Source organism: Heteronotia binoei, chromosome 1, assembly GCF_032191835.1.
Source record: "Heteronotia binoei isolate CCM8104 ecotype False Entrance Well chromosome 1, APGP_CSIRO_Hbin_v1, whole genome shotgun sequence".
Taxonomy (NCBI): Eukaryota; Metazoa; Chordata; class Lepidosauria; order Squamata; family Gekkonidae; genus Heteronotia; species Heteronotia binoei.
Window position 1 is genome coordinate 141,740,191 of NC_083223.1, and position 21,861 is coordinate 141,762,051.

Consider the following 21,861-nt stretch of genomic DNA (forward strand, 5'->3'; position numbering starts at 1 on the left):
CACATGCAACTTAATCAGGGAGAAGCTACCAAAATAATACAAGTATAAAAATACATAATTTCAAAAGCATTTAAAACATAGTAATAAAACACATGGCAATTTCACAGAGCATGTACAGAGTGCAATTAATATTAAGACGACTGAACCGGTATTAACGTCTACTGCATATTAATCACAAGAAAATCACAATAAATAATTTGAATTGTTTAAGAATCATACTGACCTTTCAGATTCTTAAAGTTCCATTTCTAATATACACTATAGTTAAGTGAGCTGTCTGGGCTTGTGTTTGCTCTTATCTACATGAGCATCTGCCAAGAGATGTTCTCATTTAACCCATTGGGGTGCAGAGTTTTCAGTTTCAAAATCCATTCAGCTTCTTTCCTCAATAGGAATGCCATGAACTGAACCACATTTGCTTGATTCGTGCCCATCCCTAATTAGCAGTGTGGCAAGGGAAAAACACAGTGGAAAAGATAGCTGACAAAGTATGTGCAAGACTGTCATGTAAGTATGCTGTTGTGTATACCTTTGCATTTGCAGTGGTGATGACAGGAAAATGCAGAATTCTTGCCATGTGGAACCAGCCAAAGACTCAAATTTACTTTCAACTGGTTTTTATCACTGATTGAATTCTTACTGCATAAACAAATGAAAGATGAATGAATTAACAAGATTTAAATGCTAGGAAACCCAATAATAGAAATAGATGCTTATGCACTAACTCAGGAAGTATGATCCTATGGAATTTTGATACAGCTGCTTCAGTCTTATTTCTCATTGCATAAAAATACAATGTATTTTTAATCACCTTTCTGCAGGTATATTTTGTGTTCTATGTGGGATTCTCCTCACGCTTTTACCAGAAACAAAGGGAATTTCCCTTCCAGAGACAGTGGAAGATGTGGAACAATTACAAGGGTACCTGCTGTGTATCTTTATTTCTATATGTTTTCCTGCTAAATTCAAGCTCTCAAGATTTTTTCTCTATTTCAGCAACTGTTACTACCCTGAGGGAAGAACTACACATTATATTTAGTTCCATGGTCATTTGATTTTTTTTTCCTTTCCAAATGCGGATTCTGTTTTTCTCCTTTCCAAATTCAGATTCTGTTTTTCAGGGGCCAGAATAGCATGGGAGAAGATTGAATCTTTGACCCTTTATTTAACCCCAGTACCTTATCATTGCTGGAGAAAATGTACCGGTTTCTCCCCCCAGCAGAGCTAAAAAGAAAAGGCTTAAGAGATAGCATCTACTCAGCCAAAAGTAGTTTCAGTTTCTGTATCTGAGAAAAAAAACATTCTTTTTAAATGATCGCAGAACTGAATGTGTAGCTCTGCCTTAACTGTCAAGAGCTACAAGACCTGAAAACTATACAGTTATATTTCAAATAAGACAAACTTTGTCCCATGATTAAAGCAAAACTTTTTTCTCTTTTTTTACCACAGATTCAATCACTGTTGTAGAAAAAGCAAACAACAGGAAATCAACTCATACATTTGATCTTTCAGCAAATACTGACATCATCAGTTATTGGGTTCTCAGTTTGATGTCCATTGAATGCCATTATCATGTTGGCTGAAGAAGATCAATCTGTCTGAGTCACAATAAACAAATGAAAAAAATATTTAAACTATAAAGATGTTCAAAATAAACATAATCTTTTTCTATGACTTTGGAAAGATGAACACATTTTCTGAGCCTGTTGTTTCCAGACTGTGAACTATTCTGAGTGGCTCTTGTAGAAGAGTAATTGTTTCCGTCAATAAACTGCTTCACCGAGCTCTTAGTTCTTGTTACCTGCTGGGCCTTATGGTCATTCCTTCTCTAATTAGGGAGACCAATTACTTCAAACTGCTGTCAGATTGCATGAAATTAAAATGGCCCACAGTTTGGGGATGAAATGAAAGCCATTTGGAGGATCTGGTGAAAACAAAGCACAGCAGAATGAATAAAGAGTAGTTCTTATTTCAAACATACAGAAAAGAGTAAAGGTTCATTGATATTTTTGGAGCAGCATGGAGGGGGCTATTCCATTTTTTCTTAACAACCTTGTATGATAAAATAGGTAAGACTGAGAGATAATTGTTTGCCAAAGCCATGCATTTACCATCATGTTTGAGCAGAAATTTGAATCCAGCTGTCAATCCACTATACCACATATACCCTAAGTGAATGCTGTTCTAAGATGTACTTAATATCATTATCTTAGCTCTAGGGATGTAACTGGGGGCTGGACCTCTGCTCAGCCTGCAGCTAAATAAAATCAAAGATTCAGGAACTCTGGAGGGGCTTTACTTGCACGCACACACACACACACACATGTGCACACACACACAGCAACAGTGCACAATATCACTAGTTCCTGCTCACTCTAGTGCATGCATTTTCTCCAGTGCAGTGCTAGGGACCAGTTCCAGAATTCTCTTGCTGTGTGTACTCAGCAGCATTTGCACAAACATTGACAGAACCCCATCTGTGCGCACACACAACTTTATGCACTGGCAAACACACTGCTCAACAGTGTGCATGAATGGGTAAGAACTACCCTTCTCCTTCCAAAATTCTTTTCTGTGGCCTGTAGAAGTTAGTTGCTAGATAATTCCAGTTAAACAGCATTCTAATACAATCTCAAGTATGTTTCTGTGGAGCAAGGGGGTGTTTTTACTTAATAAGTACTGCTTATTCCACACTAAATACCCAGATGCTCACTGAAATTGTAAGTCTGTTTATTACTCAAAGAGACCTTTCTGCCCTAGATAGCCCAGGCAAGGCCAATCTCAGAAGCTAAGCAGGGTCGACTATGGCAAGTACTTGGATGGGAGTCCTCCTTGGAATACAAGTAGTCAGGATGCAGGGGCAGGCTTTATTCAGCCACCTCTCTGAATATCCTCCATGCCCCCAGTAGGTGTCAGTCACCAGAGGTCACCATGACTTTCATGTGCACACACGCGCACACACACACACACAATACAAACAAGAAAGAAAGGCCTTTCTAGCAACAAGAACTGGTGTAAATTTGTAGTAAGTTCTAAGAGAGGGGAACTGACTGGCTGTATTCAGATGTCAAGTCAAACTAATTATACATGGGGGTGGGGGTGGCCCTTTGATTGCCATAAGATTGTTTGCTGTGCTGTCCTTGTTCTTCTCACTTCCCTTCTCCACTAGAACATAGAGCTTGTTTCAGCACTTGCCAGTTTGCCATGATGTCTCAACAGCACACACCTCTTCCAGTTGGGGTTTGTTTTCCACTATAAGCTGGGATTCTAAAGTGGAAAGTTTAGAAGTAGAGGGGGCTAGAAGTGAGAGAAGTGTACAAGGAAAGCAAGCAAGCAAGCTGTTGTGTGCGTGTTGGCAATGACTCTCGAATTAAACAGAGTTTGTTGTGCCATCTTAACGCAGCTACTGTGGTCACTACCTTTACAACAACAAGCAATAGACAAAATACTGCTCTCTTCTCTAAAATAAAAGTGTGGAGTGGAGGGAAATTGTTTGTGAGAGCTGGGCTGCAATCCTAAGCATACTAATTAGAAAGCAAATCCTATTGAACATGCTTGGACTTGCTCTGAAGTACTAGATTGGGCTGTTATTTTGCTGAGAGCAAGAATAGCAGTGTGTTTCTCTTATTTCTGGCAGGTGGCATGAAACGCATGCATTATCATTCCATGATGTCTGTGTTATGGCTTTCCTACATAAAATGAGTGGAATTAGAGCAGTATATGTGACAGCATCCTTGGCATTCAAACCTTTTCTTTTTTGGATAGGTAGAAATTCCTAACAACCTTTTATGACCCAGAGAGATAATACTGAAGGTTATATGGTGTTTTTGTATTTTTAAATGCGCAAATTGAGTAGGTATTGCAGAGTACAGCAGCAAACACTGAAATGCTAGGCTAGGGATATCCAACATTGTTGAGCCTATGGGCACATTTGGGCTTTGGAAAACAGTGAGTACTACCTCAAATGGCTGCCACAGGGGCCAGAGCCAACTGCAAAATTTTGGGAATTTACATGACAAGCATTGTTTTATGATAAAGACAACTGTTTCTAAATGGGGCTTCTCTGGAGACATAAAGGTCATGCTTCCTGGGCTCTTCTGAAACACCTTCTGCTCCAGTGAGTTGAAAGAAAACCTCTTGTGGAAACAGCTTTCTGTGCATGTAGCCAGGGAGGATGCAGATGCAAATATGCACGAGCAACCAAATTACAGCACTTCTGTAAGTCCCACTGAACTAGTTAAAGTCATCTGTTGAGATACACAATGTTCCCTCTAAGCTGTGGAATCTTGTGAGCATAAATTGTACATTGTGAGCTACTGGAATAAAGTTGTGATCTATTGTATAAATTACTTTGCTCTGTGGCCATTTTTCCTGAGTTAAGACAAAAATGTGTGAGCCAGAGGCTAAAAAACTGTGCGCTAGCCCACACTAACTCAGCTTAGAGGGAACACTGCACAAGAGTACATTCCATCAGAACCACAGCCATGTTAGGCCTGTCTAATAATTTTGGGATTTTCTGAAACACAAGTATAGTACCCTGTTATTTGCTGTTTGATATCAAAGCTAAGATTATTATTACTAGTGCTAGCATTAAAGTATTAGTGAGAATGCACTTTATTTTTTCTTGTGTTTGTATTCTAAAATTGTTTTCTCTGAATAAATATTTTCCTTTGTTTAAAATATGTTTGGCATTGTGTTAACTTCTTTGTATACAACCATCAACACTGAATTTACTTGGCTCTATTCTACATAGTTAATAATCTTTGAGAGGTTAGAAAACTTCGTTTCTATTTCAAGTTTCGGACTCAGAAAATATATATGCTGCTTCTCCAGAGACCTACTTGAGGCACCATATAAATTGTCTAAATAAAATTGTGCTGATCAGTGTTCTTAACTTATCTGAATGTAAATATGTGGTGCGGTGATGGAGCTACTCTTATGTCAGTGTGAATCCTCATCCAGTGCATTAAGATTCACTCCCCCTCCCCAGTTGGGTCTGAGTGAAATGCTCAAATGGAAAAGACCTGTTCCCTTCTTCCTGTATTCTTGCCAGTGGGTGCAAAGACACTGATATAATAGACAAACCTGAATTTTAAATTAAATTGAGCTTTATTGATATTTAATGCAATTATCTATTTAGGGTCTAGATGCTCTTAATCAATCCACAGACATTTAAGTACCCTTAGTTTCTCTCGCCACAACACTTCTGGCTGCAGATCTGACTGGCCGACGCCCAGACAACAGCAGCAATTTCTAAGATTATGGACACTTGACAAATGTGGCCTATCTGTGTACAGTCCAACACACTAACATTTCCTAATCTCACTGAATGCAAGCATGTAACCAAGCATACAATTCAAAACTCAAAGAGAAACTTACTAGCTGAGGGCACTTAACAACCCACAGAGAGACAGAACAAATGAAGGAAAACTAGAATATAAGTCTGGTGGATCAGAAAACAGTAAATAAAAGTAATTTATTTTATTTGCTATGGCTCTCAAATGGTGAAGCATGAGATCTAGATAAAACGAAACAGTATGTCACTCAACAAGCCCAAGTTTCTTGCTGATGAGATGTGTATGTTTTGAAGAATACAAAACATGTTGAAAGGAGGCACCAAAAACAAGGCTATCTGGTTGGGTAGCTACAGGATTTACGTATTTATTTTCCTTTCATGTAATTTTTTTATAACATGGCAACCAGAAACACTCTTTTTGTACATGTTGCTTTCAACAGGAAGTCATGGATTTTCACTCATTACTCTTTCAATCCATGAAATAAACCTAGATACTCGAACATAAACACCAGGCTTCATTGGTTGGGCACAACCAAGACCCCAGGAGGTGACTCCCTGCAGGATATATTGTCCTTGCTGTTCACAGACTAGAGGTCCTCCACTGTCACCCTATAAAGGAGAAGGAAAGGAAATGAATGAAGGAATTTGATATAATCTAATATATGGACTTTACTGCCTAACTGAAGTATTCAGACACAGGGCAAAAGGAATCATGGACACTGAGATCTCGGAGAACTCAAACAAACAAGACAACGATCCCTATTCCTTGTGCGTGCAGCAAGTACAGAATTACACTTGTAGATTTCCTCTCCTTGGCTGAGGACATTAATAAAGCAGTATTCCTGATCATGGAGACAGAATATGCATATGCAGAGTTTGTATGCATATAGTTATTGTGTCCTTATGAGATGAACATGCAATGGACTAGCACATTCATTCATCCACAGGACTAGCATGCTTAGTTCTGTTTCCCCCCACATCGGCATGGTTGACACATAAAAGTTAAAAACATGAGGAAACAAGAAAGAACAGTAAAGGCGGTCAGTGCCCCATGTTGGATTCAGAGAGACTGCAACAGAGTTCTTATTAAATGGAATCACACCATCTTGCTTTCTCTCCTAGTGATCACAATTCCTGTATGTTAGTTTGGTCATCTAAGACTTCCAACATGTCAAGCCTTCCACGGCATTTTCTGGTTTTGCCTGCCATTGCATAAAGGGATGAAAGCTCACTGTGTTTATCACTAGATAAATTGTTTCAGTGGTTCAGCAGAACTGAATTCAGGTGGAAAAAATGGCTGTTTGCAATGCAGTCACTTGAAGACTGCTCCCCTTGGGAAGCTGCTTCCATGTTAAGAGCTCTAGCTCTTGCACTGCTGCTACAAACATGGTAAGGACTGGAGGTTCACCATGAAAAGTTACTGACATACAACCAGTTCCCCATACTGAGTTGTCTATGCCAATGTTTTCAACCATTCCAGACTTTAACATCCCAGGTATAACAGGGGGTCACATGACAAAGAAAAGAAAGCAGAGTCTCTGAACCTGCCTGGGCTAAAAAAAGGAATTGTCTTCACCACTGAGTGACCTTGCCATGCTATCTTGCTGCTCCTCACAGTCATGCATGCAAAAACAGACATGAGGCAGAACACCTGTGCTCTCTGCACATGTGCGCTAACAAAAAGCAGCAAAAATGGAGGCTCTGAACAGGGCTCACAACCCAACAGGCGGGACTCTGTGACCCAATAAAGGATCCCAATCCATGAGCTGGTCCAATTTAGAATGTCCACTATATAGTTGCTTCTCATTTGAATTCAATTAAAGAATGTACTGTGAAAAGGAAAAAAGGATAATTTCAGTACAGCTATAGAAGAAAGCAGTAGTATGCCTTTCTGATACATACCAAAAATGAGATAGCTGCCCTGCTTCATATTTTGAATCCCAGCTCATTTAACCAAATGAAATGCAATCTGGTTGCAGTAAGTGTTCCTGATTCTTGTGCTATTTGGAACGCTTAGTTGCCTAGTTCATACAAAGCCTTTACAAGTAACACCCCAAATAATTTCTTTTATGTATGAAATCAATCCAGCTGTCATCAGCCACTCTTACCTGACAACTATCCGTACCACCATCAATATTACCAGCACAGAGTTCAGTGGTTCTGACTCTGCCATTCAGAAATTCAGGCCGGTTACACACTTTGTTTTCAATTACAGGGAAGCCAGTCTCCTTCAGAATGCCTTCTCCACCGGTTCCTTTGCAAACAAGGCAAAAATGCATAACTAAATGTAACGAACAACTCTTGAACAGCATACATTTCATGTTCCAATAATCAGGATAAGAGAATCTAAAAAGCAGGGTAAGACTAAATTCCCCTCATTTCAGTTTTTTTGTGGGAAGGTAATTAAATCTACAGAACTCCTTTCTCATTTCTCCATGGTATGAAATAAATGGTATTTTAGTTTGGTCTTGTGCTTGAGGTGTAATAATAAATTTTAACTAAGTATTAAGTAAAGTAATAAACTTCCAACAATTCACCCTATGACCAGGGCCGATGCGTAGGAGTTGAGGGCCTAGGGTGCCACCTCGCTGTGGAGACAGGCAGGTGCCCCCTCCCCATCCCCTGACTCTGCCGTGTCCTTCCTTCACCCCTATCGGGGCAAAGAAAGAAAGAGGCAGCCCCTGCCTGGCTGCCTCCAAAGCAGGAGACAGCTGGGTGGGGGGCAGGGCAGTGGAGAATCCTTCCGTTGTGCCAATCGGGATGAAGGAAGAACGAGGCAACCCCTGCCCAGATGCCTTCAAAGCGGGAGATGGCAAGGCAGGGGGGCATGGAGGAGAGTCCTTCATTCGCCCTGATTGGGGTGAAGGATGAGGCAGCCCCTTTCCAACTGCCTCCGGGCTCTTCACACATGCAGTTGGAATGGGGGGGGGCGGTGGTGAGGGTTTCTGCCTGGGGCAGCAGAACCCCTAGCACCGGCCCTGCCTATGACAAAGCTTTTAGCTTTTGGGATAGAAGTCACACCCAACAGTGTTTGTAGTACTGTAAATGTTATGCTTGTTGGGTCTCTGCAACAATAAACTGAACAGTGGTGTCAGTGATTAGTGGCTTTGCTAATGGGTAGAGGTTGTGCTTGTGTTGTTAATCCAAAGTGGATCTCACTCTCAGCAGTCAGTACTTGTGCGGGATATTGGGCAAGGAGTCCCACATAAGTTGTTGCAAACTTCTCAAAGTGTGGGATGCATATAAATACTTGTACTTTATGAGCTGTGCCAACCATTCCTCATTCTTGATTTCCAGAAGATAGATTCAGGTAGGGTGGCCTGAAGCAGCAGAACAAAGTTTGAGTCCAATGGTACCTTTAAGACCATCAAAGTTTTATTCAGGAAATCTTATATTTTGAATAAAACTTTCTTGGTCTTAAAGGTGCCACAGGACTCAAACTTTGTTTTGATTTCCAGAAGTCAACCACAAGAGGACGGAGATATGGAATATTTTTTTAAAAAAATCTTTAGTTAAAAAATAGGAGGACTGCACAGTTACATTTGTAGGTGCATACTTCTACACAGGAAGATACAGCCACTTTGTGTAGCCAGTTACAAGGGACCATGACACACCATTAATTGCTAGATTTGTTGTATCTAGTATAGAGATCTGCACTAAACTGGATACAAATTAAAGATAAAACCACTTAACCTTTTCCTGTAGTCACCCGATGATGGAGATTCAAATGCTATGATAGCCTAAGAAAGGTCAAATATGCACTACAATTTCTGGACAGCACAAGATAAATCAAGCTTGCCAAATATATGTTGTAAGTAAGACAAATCAGAAAGGTGAAAAATAAAAATGATAGAAGATTGGATTTTTACCCTGCCCTTCACTCAAGAGTCTCAGAGCGGCTTACAATCGCCTTTTGCTACTCCTCCCCACAACAGACACACTGTGAGATAGGTGGGGCTGAGAGAGCTATGAGAGAACTTCTCTGTTTGCTTTGAGAGAACTTGTGACTGACCCAAGGTCACACCAGCAGCTGCATGTGGAGGAGTGGGGAATCAAACCCAGTTCTCCCAGATTAGAGTCCACGTTCTTAACCACTACACCAAACCGGGTCAGATTGCATACAAAGAAAACGCAAAATATTGCTTAGGTATATTGGATTATGCCCTGATCAGGATAGCCCAGGTTAGCCTAATCTCATCAGATCACAGAAGCTAAGCAGGGTCGATCCTGGTCAGTATTTGGAAGGAAAACCACCAAGAAATATCAGGGTCATGATGCAGAGGCAGGCAATGGCAAACCACCTCTGAATGTCTCTTGCCTTGAAAACCCCATGAAGGGTCACTGTAAACTGTGATTTGAGAGCAAAAAAGGGCGGATTATAGAATGAACTCACCTTTTGTTTCACCCCATCCTGTGACAAAGCATTCTGCTCTGTCTGCTACCACAGTATTGGCTGAAGGCAAACATGCAGGAATTATCTCATTGGTGATCTGAACAGGGCTGAAAAAAACATTTTTATGAGGTTTGACTTTGGTTACTGTTATCCTGGACAATCTGTATGAAAAGTGTTCCGCTATGTGAACTTTTAGGCAGCAGTGTTTTTTTTTAACAAGACATTCCTAGAACTCTGACATTCTCTAGTATATCTGCCTTATCAAAGATACTATATATCATGCTTCCAGCTAAGTGGAGCTGGTTAGAGCTCAGAATCCCAGCAATGAGCAATATCCAGTTCTTATATGCATTCGCTTGCAGCCTGATCACACACATGCTTTCTCCAAAGTAAGCCCGACTTCTGAGGAAATATGCATAAGACTGGGTAAAGAAAGACATGATATTTTTAAAGCATGAAGCCAGTTTGGAAGGACCCTTGCTGTGATTTGTATAAATGTACCTTTTCCATTCCCAAATTAGGTTGTACAAAATTGGAGCAAAAGCTGTGGAGGATACCAATCAGTAAGTATACATAAAGCTGCCTTATACTGAATCAGACCATTGGTCTATCAAAGTCAGTTTTGTCTACTCAGACTAGCAGTGGCTCTCCGGGGTCTCAGGCAGAGGTCTTCTACATCAAGGGTGGCCAATGGTAGCTCTCCAGATGATTTTGCCTACAACTCCCATCAGCCCAGCCATTGGCCATGCTGGCTGGGGCTGATAGAAAAAAATCTGGAGAGCTACTGTTGGCCACCCCTGTTCTACATCACCTCCTATCTCAGCCTTTTAGCTGGTGATGCCAAGAGATTGAACCTGGGACCTTCTGCATGCCAAGCAGATGCTCTACCACTGAGCCACAGCCTCTTCCCAAAGTACCTATGAAGTTGTTTTGAAAACTTTTATCTGATGCTTCTAGGAGAACAGCCTGCTAGAAATGTGGGAGAGAAAGCAGACTGATGGCTGATTAAGCATTCAGATTTCCTGATGCACACATGAGAAAAGCTGTGAAGCAGGCATCACCCTACAGGTGGAGAGTTTGCTATACACGTTGTTGAAATGCTTTGTTGTCCACCGAAGTAGTGATATAAGAATATTTTACTCACATAATATTTCCTCATTCAGTGGAAATATGTTGGAACAGAAGCCAAGAAGTGTTTCATACAAGTCACTACTGACACTAAGTCACTATCCCTAAACGTACGCATAATACAACACATGCTGCAAATTGATCATTACTGCTCCATTAAAAAGAACGAAGTGGAGATTGTTTCACATGGAATGTTATAGCACAGGGGTGGCCAGATGTTTTCTGCCTACAACTCCCATCAGCCCCAGGCAGCATGGCCAATGGCTGGGGCTGATGGGAGTTGTAGGCAAAAAATATCTGGAGAGCTACCATTGGCCACCCCTGCTATAGCAATTCCCTGCAGTTATTTGAATCATACCAAGCCAACATTCACCTTTTGCTTTGAACAGACTGTTAAAAGTACTGACAATCATTTCCCCATGTTGAGCACTACCCATTCACTTTCATTCAATCCTGGTTTTTGTATTACTGTTTTGGAGTATAAGCCACCCTGAGCCTGCTTCAGCAGGGCAGGCGGGATATAAGCCGAATAAATAAAAATAACTAAATAAATAAATTCCTTAATAGTTATCCTGTTACAAAAATAATACATACACTGGGCATTAAACAGAGTATGAACTATGATGCAAGGAATACCTGCTCAGCTTCAGCAATGCAATGTCTGCACCATTTGGTTCTTTAAACATTTTTTCAACATTACGGTTTTGTACTGATGGCTCTGTAGCCCTCTCCCTGTGCAATCCAAGTGTCACTTTGTAAGCAGAAGGTCTTGGTGACCTGGAAAAGAGAGCTTTGTTGGGTAACAGCATGTCCAGACAACCAGCACTCACATCAGTTCACACAGTTAAAGAGGACAAGAGCCCCCCCACCCCAAAAGTTGTTAGAGATAATACTGGACTCTTAATATTTTGGTTTGCATTTGACATTAAGGCTCCTCCAAAAACCCCAAGTTTTGTAAAGTGCTAAACCTATAGACTCTAGTAACTGTAGTAAAGGGGTTAAGAATCATTAGCAAAGTAGTCTTATAAAGCTACAGCTGCCAGACTTTTTGAGGAAAATCACAACAGTTAAACCAATTTCAAAGGGTAGTGCATGTTAGTCTGCAATACAACAGCTAGAGCCGAGTCCACCAAAAATCTTGTTTTTCTCTAAGATGCTATTGGATTCAAATCTAATAGTTAAACTAGTTTGTTTAAAATGTATAGTATATACTGTAATAATTCCACCAGCACACTGTGCTGGAAGGATTGAAAGTTTTATTGGAACTAAAGTAGGGCCTTTCGTTGGCCCTGCTTGAAAGAGCACTAACAGCCAACAACCAGCAGAGGAAGTGAAACCAAATTACAGCACAGGTGTTTTGGCCCTACCCCAAGGGAACAGGGGGAAATAACCAAACAGCTCTATAAGGGAACATCACCAAATTTACAACTTGCCACTATATAACATATACTATAAATGTTTAAAGCATTAACGTACCCAGAGACATGTCATAGCAAACAGCAACATACTGACTTGGGCAGAAAGACTTTTCTGTCTATGGGCAAGCAGCCACTAGTAGTGCCAGAAAAGCTTACCGTTCTAAGCAGTGAGCAGCTGTCAGAACCCATTGTGGATCTATTAAGGTGCCTCCACAGAAGTGCAAATTGAAACTGAGAGAGGAAAGGAAGAAGATTACTTTCAGAGGAAGCAGTTCAAACTTCATAGCGCTCTGAGGCAGACTGTTAACCAAATCTTCAGGCTTTTTCATTCACAGGTGCTCCACAGAGCATAAAAATGACAGAAAAATAAGCTCATTGATGTAAAAAAGACTGAGACCAATACAAGCAGAGTTAGAATGTATCTTCAGTTACAAAGGATTTATATTTCCTAATTATTAAGCAACAAAATTTGGCCATAGCATAGGATACGGAGCTCTGAGAATCTTCTAAAAGAAAGTTATGTAGTATTTCTGGTCTAAGTTTCAGATTAGATTGCAGAGGATTACAACTAGATAGTAGTGGTAGTATAAAATGGGACCGTTCTTCCAGATAAAAATCACAATGTAAAAGTACTTGTGTAGCAGATTCCACTTTTATTAGTCATACATGGATATAAGCGCTTGTGCATAGGCACAAGCAGAGGGAAGGGCCTCAAAGTGAGCTTCAGAAAATGCCCATCTGTAAGATTCATAAGTAATGTAAGATAAATATGAAGTTAGAAAAAACAGCATTAGACCTTTCAGGTTATAATGAATTTTCAACCAGAAAGATATAGCCTGTTCCCAGATTTTTAATTCAACTCTGCGTAATCCAGCCTCTTGTCTAAGTATTGCACTAGAGACACTTCTAGGAGAGCCAAATAGAGCTAAGAAATTTCAACTGAACTTTTTCAAAAATTAGAATTGGTAGAGGATCTAATTTGCAAGCCATATAGGAGTTGAGCTACTGATTTTGCCTGGAAGGTTTTTAAGGCCACTGGGAGAAAGTGAGAACCTTTTCTTCTAAACTGTCTAAGAATGGCATTTGCACTTCTCTCAGCCAAAATGGATGAGGAGGTTAAACGTGTTATAAATTTTAAGTTATAAGAGAAGGTAACTCCTAAATACTGGAAGTTCTTAATCTGATCTATTACATTTCCCTTTATATTCCAATTATATTTCTTAAATTAATTACTAAAATGAATAATTTTGGTTTTAGAGAAATTAATTGCAAGTAGTTCAATTTCACATTGATCATTAAATTTGTCCAAGGCTCAATTTAGGTCAATTTTTATTTGGGATAGAAGGACAGCATCATCAGCATACATTAAAATGGGAACATTTCCATCATGTGAGAGAACTGAGGCATGAGTTTCAACAGTGTGATGACTTGTAATTAAGGCATTGGCATAAATGTTGAATAAGAAGGGTGCCAGAAGGCAGCCTTGACTAACTCCTTTTTGGACCAAAATTCTTTTTGAAAATAAGCTTTCATGTGCAAGCACACAAAATGTATCTGAGGAAGTGTGCATGCACACAAAAGCTCATACCTTGAATAAACTTTTGTTGGTTTTAAAGGTGCCACTGGACTCAAACTCTGTTCTATATGTAGACAGTCTCTCTCTCACACACACACAGTCAAGTGGGATGGTCACTTCTATATCTATCATCCTGACAGTTTACATATCAACAATTGGGCATGTCATAAATTTAAAGCAACAGATTGTTTTATATGCCATCCAAATGTTAGAGTATAACATGGGGAGAGTTCAATGACAAATGCCGATAATCCTTCCGCTGTTCGCAAGCCAAGATGAAAAATTTGAGATTGCACCTTTGAATTTCAAAGCAATCTGCCTTAACTGCATTCAGATGGGAGGGGGGAGTCTTGCTCTTCTTCAAGAATAATGTTTGGGATTCTTGATGGCCAGTGGTCCAGTTTCCCTATGTAGTTAGCTTCCAACCATCTGGCACAAGTTTGCCAAGCATGGGCCTCAAAAACCATCAGGGCCAGGGATCATCTTGCTTTATCCCCAACCTGCTGCTTTGTTACTTATGCGGATTTGAAAATGTTGTAACAGGCCTGCCTTCACATATGTGTGTGTTAGTAGGAAGACAGATTTTGTTATTTTATTTAAGCCTGAAGCATTTTTTAAATCTTTTTGAAAAAGCCTGCTGCTTTTATTGGTGTGTACATGCATGAGAGTCCAAACCAGTCTCAGTCAAACTATCAAAAGGGGATTTATTCCAGTGTCCTATGTCTAGGGACAAGGGAAGGACGTGGTGGGTCAGAAACCCCCGTCTTTGACACAAGCATATTCTATGTTCTAGGAAGGGCAGTGTTTGGGTGGTGCTGTTCAAAGTGATCATTTACATCTTTACATTTTTAAGCAACTTTAGGGCAACCTTGAGTCATTTCATTAAGAGCCTTCACTCCAAATTTACTTTCCCTCAGACATATGAGCCACATCAATTCCCACATTGATGCAAATAAACACAATTTAAAGGTACTTTCTACTGTAATGAAATGCACTTTTAAAATACCTTGTTCGGAGACTGATCTGCCATGGCCAAGAATGAGGTTTTGAAATACACCCACCAACAATCCTTCCAAAACACCGATTTGGTTCATGTTTGGCTTTCCCACATTCATATTCAGGAGGAGCTGAAGAATTTAACAGATTTATGAAACATCTCAATAATAGGTGGAAGTATTTGCAACTTTTAAAATGTCTCCTTTCATCAGTTTGCCTACCAGCCATCAGTTCAAACCCAATTCCCTTCACCAGCCTCCTAAACTTTCAGCTAGATGACAGAATGAAGAATGCTCAAAATACCCTTCCGCAACCTTTTTTTTCTTTGGCCGTTTTCCCACTTACCTTACCCCGGAGCGACGTCCCTCTTCACCGCGCTGCGTCTGCGCGGATTTCGCACAAACTGCTGCGCAGCACCAGGAAGAGCCGCGTAGTCCCGGGGCTTTTGCGTCGCAAATGTAAACCACCAAAAAGCAGGTTTACATTTGCGACGCAAAAGCCCCGGGACTACGCGGCTCTTCCTGGTGCTGCGCAGCAGTTTGTGCGAAATCCGCGCAGACGCAGCGCGGTGAAGAGGGACGTCGCTCCGGGGTAAGGTAAGTGGGAAAACGGCCTTTGTTTTTTGGCCATAATATTGTATCTGGCTAATTTTGGATTGACTGAGCTGACTAGAGGAGATGCAGCTGGACAACTTGGGAGCACTCACTTGTATAACCTTCCAGTGTTCTGTGTTGTCCTGTGGCATAAGTAATTTGACTTGGGTCAGGAGAAGTGTAGTATAATGGTCACAATATTGAACTAGGATCTGGAAGTACTGGGTTTGTATCCCCACGTTTGGTGACATTGCGCCAGTCACATAGTGTAACCTACCTCACAGAGTTGTGGAGGGGCTGTGGCTCACAGGCAGAGCATCTGCTTGGCATACAGAAAGTCCCAGGTTCAATCCCTGGCATCTCCAGTTAAAAGGATCAGGTAGGAGGTGATATGAAAGACCTCAACCTGAGACCCTGGAGAGCTGCTGCTAGTCTGAGTCGACAATACTGACTCTGATGGGCCAAGGATCGGATTCAGTATATGGCAACTTTATGTGTTGATGTGTTGTTGTGAAGATACAGTGAAGGACAGCCATGTACACTACTCTGAACTACCTGGAGGAGAACAGTAGAATGTACTAGATACTGCTGGCCTGGGAATGACATCAAATTGCAACAGTCCTAGAAAATTTATTCCTCTTGCATGGCTACTGTAGGTCTAACATGGTTTACAATTTGGTAGAAGAACTGAGAAGAAGATGCATGCTCCTAGGACATTCTTTGTTGAACTCCCATTAACAGGTCAATAATAAGAGCTTCACACAAGCAAGCTGATAGCACCAGTTTATCATGCATGGAGATCTAATTGTATAAATGACCATATGAATACTCTCTGAAGGCAGAATTAGACATAGCACACCTTCTTCCCATAGAGCCCAGTTACAGAGACACATGACATGATGTCATCAAATTACATCTTTCTCTTCCCCCAGCAATAACCAGTAATGTGGTGTTGGGAAGAAGATGATTGCATGCATATTTCTGTAACTACAGACCATGAGGAAAAGTGGAGAACCTGTCACAAGGCTAACATTTCTCATTTTCAGCAGCAACTCCATCATCAGGCCTAGTTCCAGCTGAGACTGTGCTTGAAGTGAAAACTATAAAACATTTAACATGAAATATAGCAAAACTGATAATACTGTTAGCATTCTTACGGCAATTTGTGATGTCACAGTAGTCCCAGGCTTTCTTTGGGTCTGTGGTATAGCACCAGGGACCATTAATATCACCATCTGGATTTCTGCAATACTAGAGAAATAAAAATATATTAACAATTAACAACAGGACATCAAAATATTTGGTTTTGGTACCCACCATTTATCCATCTTCCCATTTCTATAATTCTGTTTTGTGGCCTTTTGTCCTTTATTGTTTTCAATATGAAGCTGAAACATATGGTTATGCAAATGGTTATGGAAAGTAAGAGTTGTTTCTTTTATTTGGCTCCTAGGAGACTTACAGTGCAATCCAAAGAACAGTTTCCAGAGAATAAGCCTCAATAAATAACCCTGAGTAGAATTCAATGTAGATCTATTTAAGATAGCTTTCATATTTTGTTAAAGGAAAGCTACAGCAATTTCACTGGAGCTTGGTTTGTGATTGCTGTGGCTGACCTGAAGGATGGAATCCAAGCAGCATATGACCCAAAGTACATCAAGTTCATCAGAGGTTGCCTGGCCTTAGGGTTGCCTGGCCTTACCTGGCTGTTGGTGGGGGAATGGTCCTCACACACACTTTGTATGCACAGCACAATGACATCTCCCAGAAGTGATGTAATTGCACCGGGTACATCATGCAGGGTTCATCCTCTCTTATTTATTATATTTCTATCCTATTTTTCACCCATCAGGAACTTGGCAGCTTACATAGGTTTCCCATCAAGTTTCCAATCCAGGCACTGATCTAGAGTTGCTAACTTTGAGTTTGGAAATTTAGAGGCAAAGCCTAAATAGGGCAGAGTTAGGGAAAGGAAGGAGCTCAGTGAGGACATAAAGCCATTCAGCCCATGCTCCAAAGTGGTTTCTTTCTCCAGGGAAACTGATCACTCTAGAGATCAGTTGTAATTCTGGGAGAACTCATCCCCCCCCCACCTGCAGGTTGGCATCCCTACACTGACTGGACCCAGAATGGCTCATCTTCAGCACAGATGCTGGGTCACATGCCCTCCAACTTTACCCTGGGACCACAAGAGGTATCACATCTCCATGTTGTCCAGTATTACATATTTCTTTCTGTTTCTTGATTAATAGCATTGGATTCTGCTGTATAATGGTACTTACATTTCTTTCCAGACCTGAATTAGGGTGAGTTCGTGGTGTGAAAAAATCATGCTTGTGAGGTGTCTGTGAACTCCATTCTTGACAAGTTTTGCCACTTGCTGTTTGTGCAATCTTTCCACGGTACTCTTTACCATTACCAGTCTTGCAGTCTTCAAAGGGAGATAAAGAAGGATATGTGTTACACATGTCATGCCCACACTGTCATGCCACACTTTTAAACTGGTTTTGCAACCATTCCTTCTTGCCAAGAAACCTGAGATTCACAGTTCTGTTTTTTTGGGTGTGGGGAGGAAGCCTGTAATCAATTTCTGCTTAGAAATGAGGAAAGATGCACAGCAGCTGGGGCTAGATGCTCAGCTTTTTAACAGCTGAAAGCTGAAAATTTACAGGAGGGACCTGGAATACCCTATAGGCAATCAAACCCTCCATAGGTTTTCTCTCTGTGGTAGATCCTGGCTATGTTGGTATTAAGCAACTGAGTAGATTATTGCTTGGGTTGCCAACTCTGGGTTGGATATTCCTGGAGATTTGGGGGTGGAACCTGGACAGGCCAGGGTTTAGGTAGGAGAAGAACCTCTGTGGGGTATAATGCTACAGTGAGGTCCATCATCCAAAGTAACATTTTTCTCCAGGGGAACCAATCTCTGTGGTCTGGAGATCAGTTGTAATTTCAGGTGATCTGTGTACAAGCTTTGATTCATATCTCCAGTAATAAAAGATAATATTTTTGTATGTTGATGAAAGCTGAACAGTCAGAAAAGGGGTTGGAAATATCCATAAGACAGCCCACTTCCCACAGAGCATCTCTGACAATGGCCTTGTGTACATTGTGATTTAACATTTAAAGAACAGATTTCTCACTGAAGTTCTTTCACCATGTATAATGTAGTGATCTGTCATAAGGAGCCCTTCAGAAGTGTTCTTAGTTGTTCCTTTTAACCCCACTCATCTGACAGAAGGTCATTTCGACAAACAAATCCAATACCAACTTGCTACCCTACTGCAGTGACCAGGAATGAGCAAGAATCTTTTTTTTTTGCTTCTCTTCCCCCTTCTCATGCACTTCATCATTGATAAGGGCACTCAGTGTACACTGGGAAATATATTTCCAATAGTAGTGGCCTCAGTGTGACCAATAGTAGTGGCCTCAGTGAACATATGAACATATGAAGCTGCCTTATACTGAATCAGACCCTTGGTCCATCAAAGTCAGTATTGTCTTCTCAGACTGGCAGCGGCTCTCCAGGGTCTCAAGCAGAGGTTTTTCACACCTATTTGCCTGGACCCTTTTTAGTTGGAGATGCCAGGGATTGAACGCTGGACCTTCTGCTTCCCAAGCAGATGCTCTACCACTGAGCCACCGCCCCTCCCCATATGTCCCCAGTGACCAATAAAATAGGTGACCCAGGGAAAGAAAAGGAAAGATGGAGGCAGATTCTTCTTTACTTCTTCTTGGCTGCCTGGCTTGTTGGCCCAGCATTGCTACTATTGCAGCTGATGTTGGACACAGAGGAGGGGGAATTCTCTTTCATCCCAACCTGAGAAGAATTCTGGGGACCATAACACTTGCCTTTTGTTACAGACAGCTATTAAGCTTGTACTCTGAATGCAGGGAGAATAATTCACTAACTGATTGGAAGTATACAGTGTTACTAGCATCTTGGAAGTTTGTCTTTGCATCTCTTGAAGAAATTCTACTTGAATTGGGCTGGAAACAACATCAGTGAAATGTGGTCTGCAATATTGCTGATCTACCCATTGCTGGAAGCTGGAACCAGATCACTGGATCATAATTGTACCCTTTGGGAACCCATACATTCTGGAACACTTTAACATTTTGAAAAACCCTGTAGGGTGTATAGAGAATGGACATTTGTTACTGGATTCTCTGTTCTGGTCAAACTTTGTATGCTTCTCTTAGTAGAGCTTTTTGAATAGAGATTTGTTTTATTGAATATTTGATAACAAATTACAATACCACATATTTTGTAAGAACATTTCTGAATCTTTGTTGAGGTTATTTTTATACTGAAGCCTTGGCTTTTCCTACTCCATCTAATCTGTGTTACTTATGTTGCTCAATCTCCAGTTGGGGGCAGGGGATCCCCTGGTTTGGAGGCCCTCCCCTCTGCTTCAGGGTTATCAGAAGGTGTGTGGGGGGTGAATGAATGTTGGTCCCCACAGGGTATAACAGAGAATCAATCCGTGGAAATCTGGGGGACTGTTTTTTGAGGTAGAGACACCAAATTCAGCATAGCATCTGATGCCTCTCCTCAAACTCCTTCCCTAAGTTTCAAAAAGTTTGGATCATAGAGTCCAATTCTATAAACCCCAAAAAGTGCCCCCATCCTCCATTATTTCCATTGAAGGGGAAGCATTTAAAAGGAATGTGGTCCCTTTAGATGTGATGGCCAGAACTCCCTCCAGAGTTCAATCATGCTTGTCACAACCTTGCCCCTGGCTCCACCTCCAAAGTCCCCAAATATTTCCCAAATCGGACTTGGCAACCCTAATTGGGAGTCTAGGAATCCTATGGCCTTGGAGAGGCACAGAAACAGCCTAGTCATGCAAGAACCTGGGAGGAGCCAGGTAGGGAAGGCCTAGCTGTAGGCCTTCCAGAAACTGGCCAGTGAGAGAAGGAGGGGAGCAATAAAGATGGAGAAGGAGATGGAGGGAAATGGTGCTCCAACCCCTGGCCCAAATAATGGCTCAGGCCATAGGGAAGATAGGGGCTGGGACTTATTGGCAAGGCAGGGAGGAAGCAAAAATGCTGGCTCCACAACCAGGCCAGGGTGGAGTAGAAAGGCGAAGTGTGCTGTATTTTGCAGAAGGACTTGGGTGCTGCAACCCTATGCCACCCCTTTGCTATTCTGAGGCCTGGGAGGACCTTGGGGAAGTAAAGCAGTACAATGGCTGAAGACCAGGGGATGGTACTAGTGAGGGCAGAGCTTCACAATTAGCAAAACTAATTAAAGCTAATACATTATTTATTAAGTCTGTCTCCTTCCTTTCCCCCTGGAACTTAAAACTACACAGATAAGGCTCTAAGGTGATTTTCCATTGAGGCACTGATCACCTCAGCTTCAGTAAAGTTGCTGCCTGCCTTCCTTTAGACCATGATGAACTAATAGACATAAAGGAAGAATTCTGGGAATGTTCCAAAGCTGGAAACAACAAGATTTGATCAGAATGATTATAATCTCATCAAGATTATGAGCAGAATTTGTAGAAGGATCTAAAGTGAAACTACTAAAAGGAAGAGTTGATCGTGCAGCCAGATCCTATGTGTGGCACTCAGTTCATTAGAACTTAAGAAACTGCAACCTTAGAAAGTTTTTGTTTGTGAAAGGAACAAAATCTCCACCAAGAAACTGAAAGTAAACAAAAAAGCTTAAACAATAATGAAGACAAAAGATTGGGGTAGAGAAAGAAAGAAGTTCATTCATGTAGAAGCAATAATGGCTTTCTTACACAAATAACACCATAGAACCAGTCTCTTTTTACAAGTACAAAACACAGAAGAAAAGGATGCATCCTGTTCAGCAGGAGAATATTTTATCAGATCTGCAGCTGACTTCATAATTACCAGCTCTGAAATCACAGCACTGTAAACACCCATCATCTTACTTGATTTGGTGCCCTTATGCACAGGCCCTATAGAATTTAATGTACAATAAGTGATCACACATCATAAAATGTAACAGAGAAAGTGATAACTTGGCTTAAGATTTCCAAAGGTCAGCCAGGAAACTAAAACCTATATAGCAAAAAAACAGAGTAATGTGGCAATGGAAACAGGAAAGAAAGCCCGTAGGCATCCACGTAAACAAAACCCCAGATTTTCCAATTATTTTATACAATCAAATATCTTCATAGAATCATACAATACCAAAAGTGCAAATATAAGACACACCCATACACGAAGTCCATCTACTTATAGCAATAGTCTATTTCGCTGAAATAAAAATCCTTATAATTGTTCCTTAAAGGTGGGACTCCGAGACGTGGTGCGATGAGCCGTGAAGGTGGAATCCTATGCTCCAAATCTTCTTGTAGCCATTTTGTGGAGATGACAAGCAGCAAGGCAAAAGAACGCAACAGGGATGCGCTTGATGCCCTGTTTCACAATAGGCTTCTTATAAACTTTGTATTGTGATTTGTGGGAAATACCACTGTAGA

General features: G+C 41.0%; 2 protein-coding genes across 4 annotated transcripts in view; one reads left to right on the forward strand and one right to left on the reverse strand.

Annotated features, from left to right (window-relative positions):
- The window catches only part of SLC22A3 (solute carrier family 22 member 3), a 65,745-nt gene extending 63,962 nt beyond the window's left edge, over positions 1–1,783 (forward strand). The window contains exons 10-11 of one of the 2 annotated variants that reach the window (XM_060241841.1): positions 822–930; positions 1,450–1,783. In XM_060241841.1, coding sequence (XP_060097824.1) covers positions 822–930; positions 1,450–1,504 — 164 coding nt within the window. In that variant the 3' untranslated portion in view covers positions 1,505–1,783. The remainder of the gene's footprint in view (positions 1–821; positions 931–1,449) is intronic. The other variant, XM_060241850.1, reaches the window with a different exon arrangement.
- Positions 1,784–5,090: 3,307 nt separating this feature from the next.
- Positions 5,091–21,861, reverse strand: part of PLG (plasminogen) — a 59,918-nt gene continuing 43,147 nt past the window's right edge. For both annotated transcript variants that reach the window (XM_060241829.1, XM_060241820.1), the window contains exons 12-19: positions 17,683–17,831; positions 16,558–16,651; positions 14,818–14,938; positions 12,392–12,466; positions 11,454–11,594; positions 9,690–9,796; positions 7,405–7,550; positions 5,091–5,905 (exon numbers count right to left, since the gene is read on the reverse strand). In XM_060241829.1, the coding sequence (XP_060097812.1) occupies positions 5,741–5,905; positions 7,405–7,550; positions 9,690–9,796; positions 11,454–11,594; positions 12,392–12,466; positions 14,818–14,938; positions 16,558–16,651; positions 17,683–17,831 (998 nt within the window). In that variant the 3' untranslated portion in view covers positions 5,091–5,740. The remainder of the gene's footprint in view (positions 5,906–7,404; positions 7,551–9,689; positions 9,797–11,453; positions 11,595–12,391; positions 12,467–14,817; positions 14,939–16,557; positions 16,652–17,682; positions 17,832–21,861) is intronic.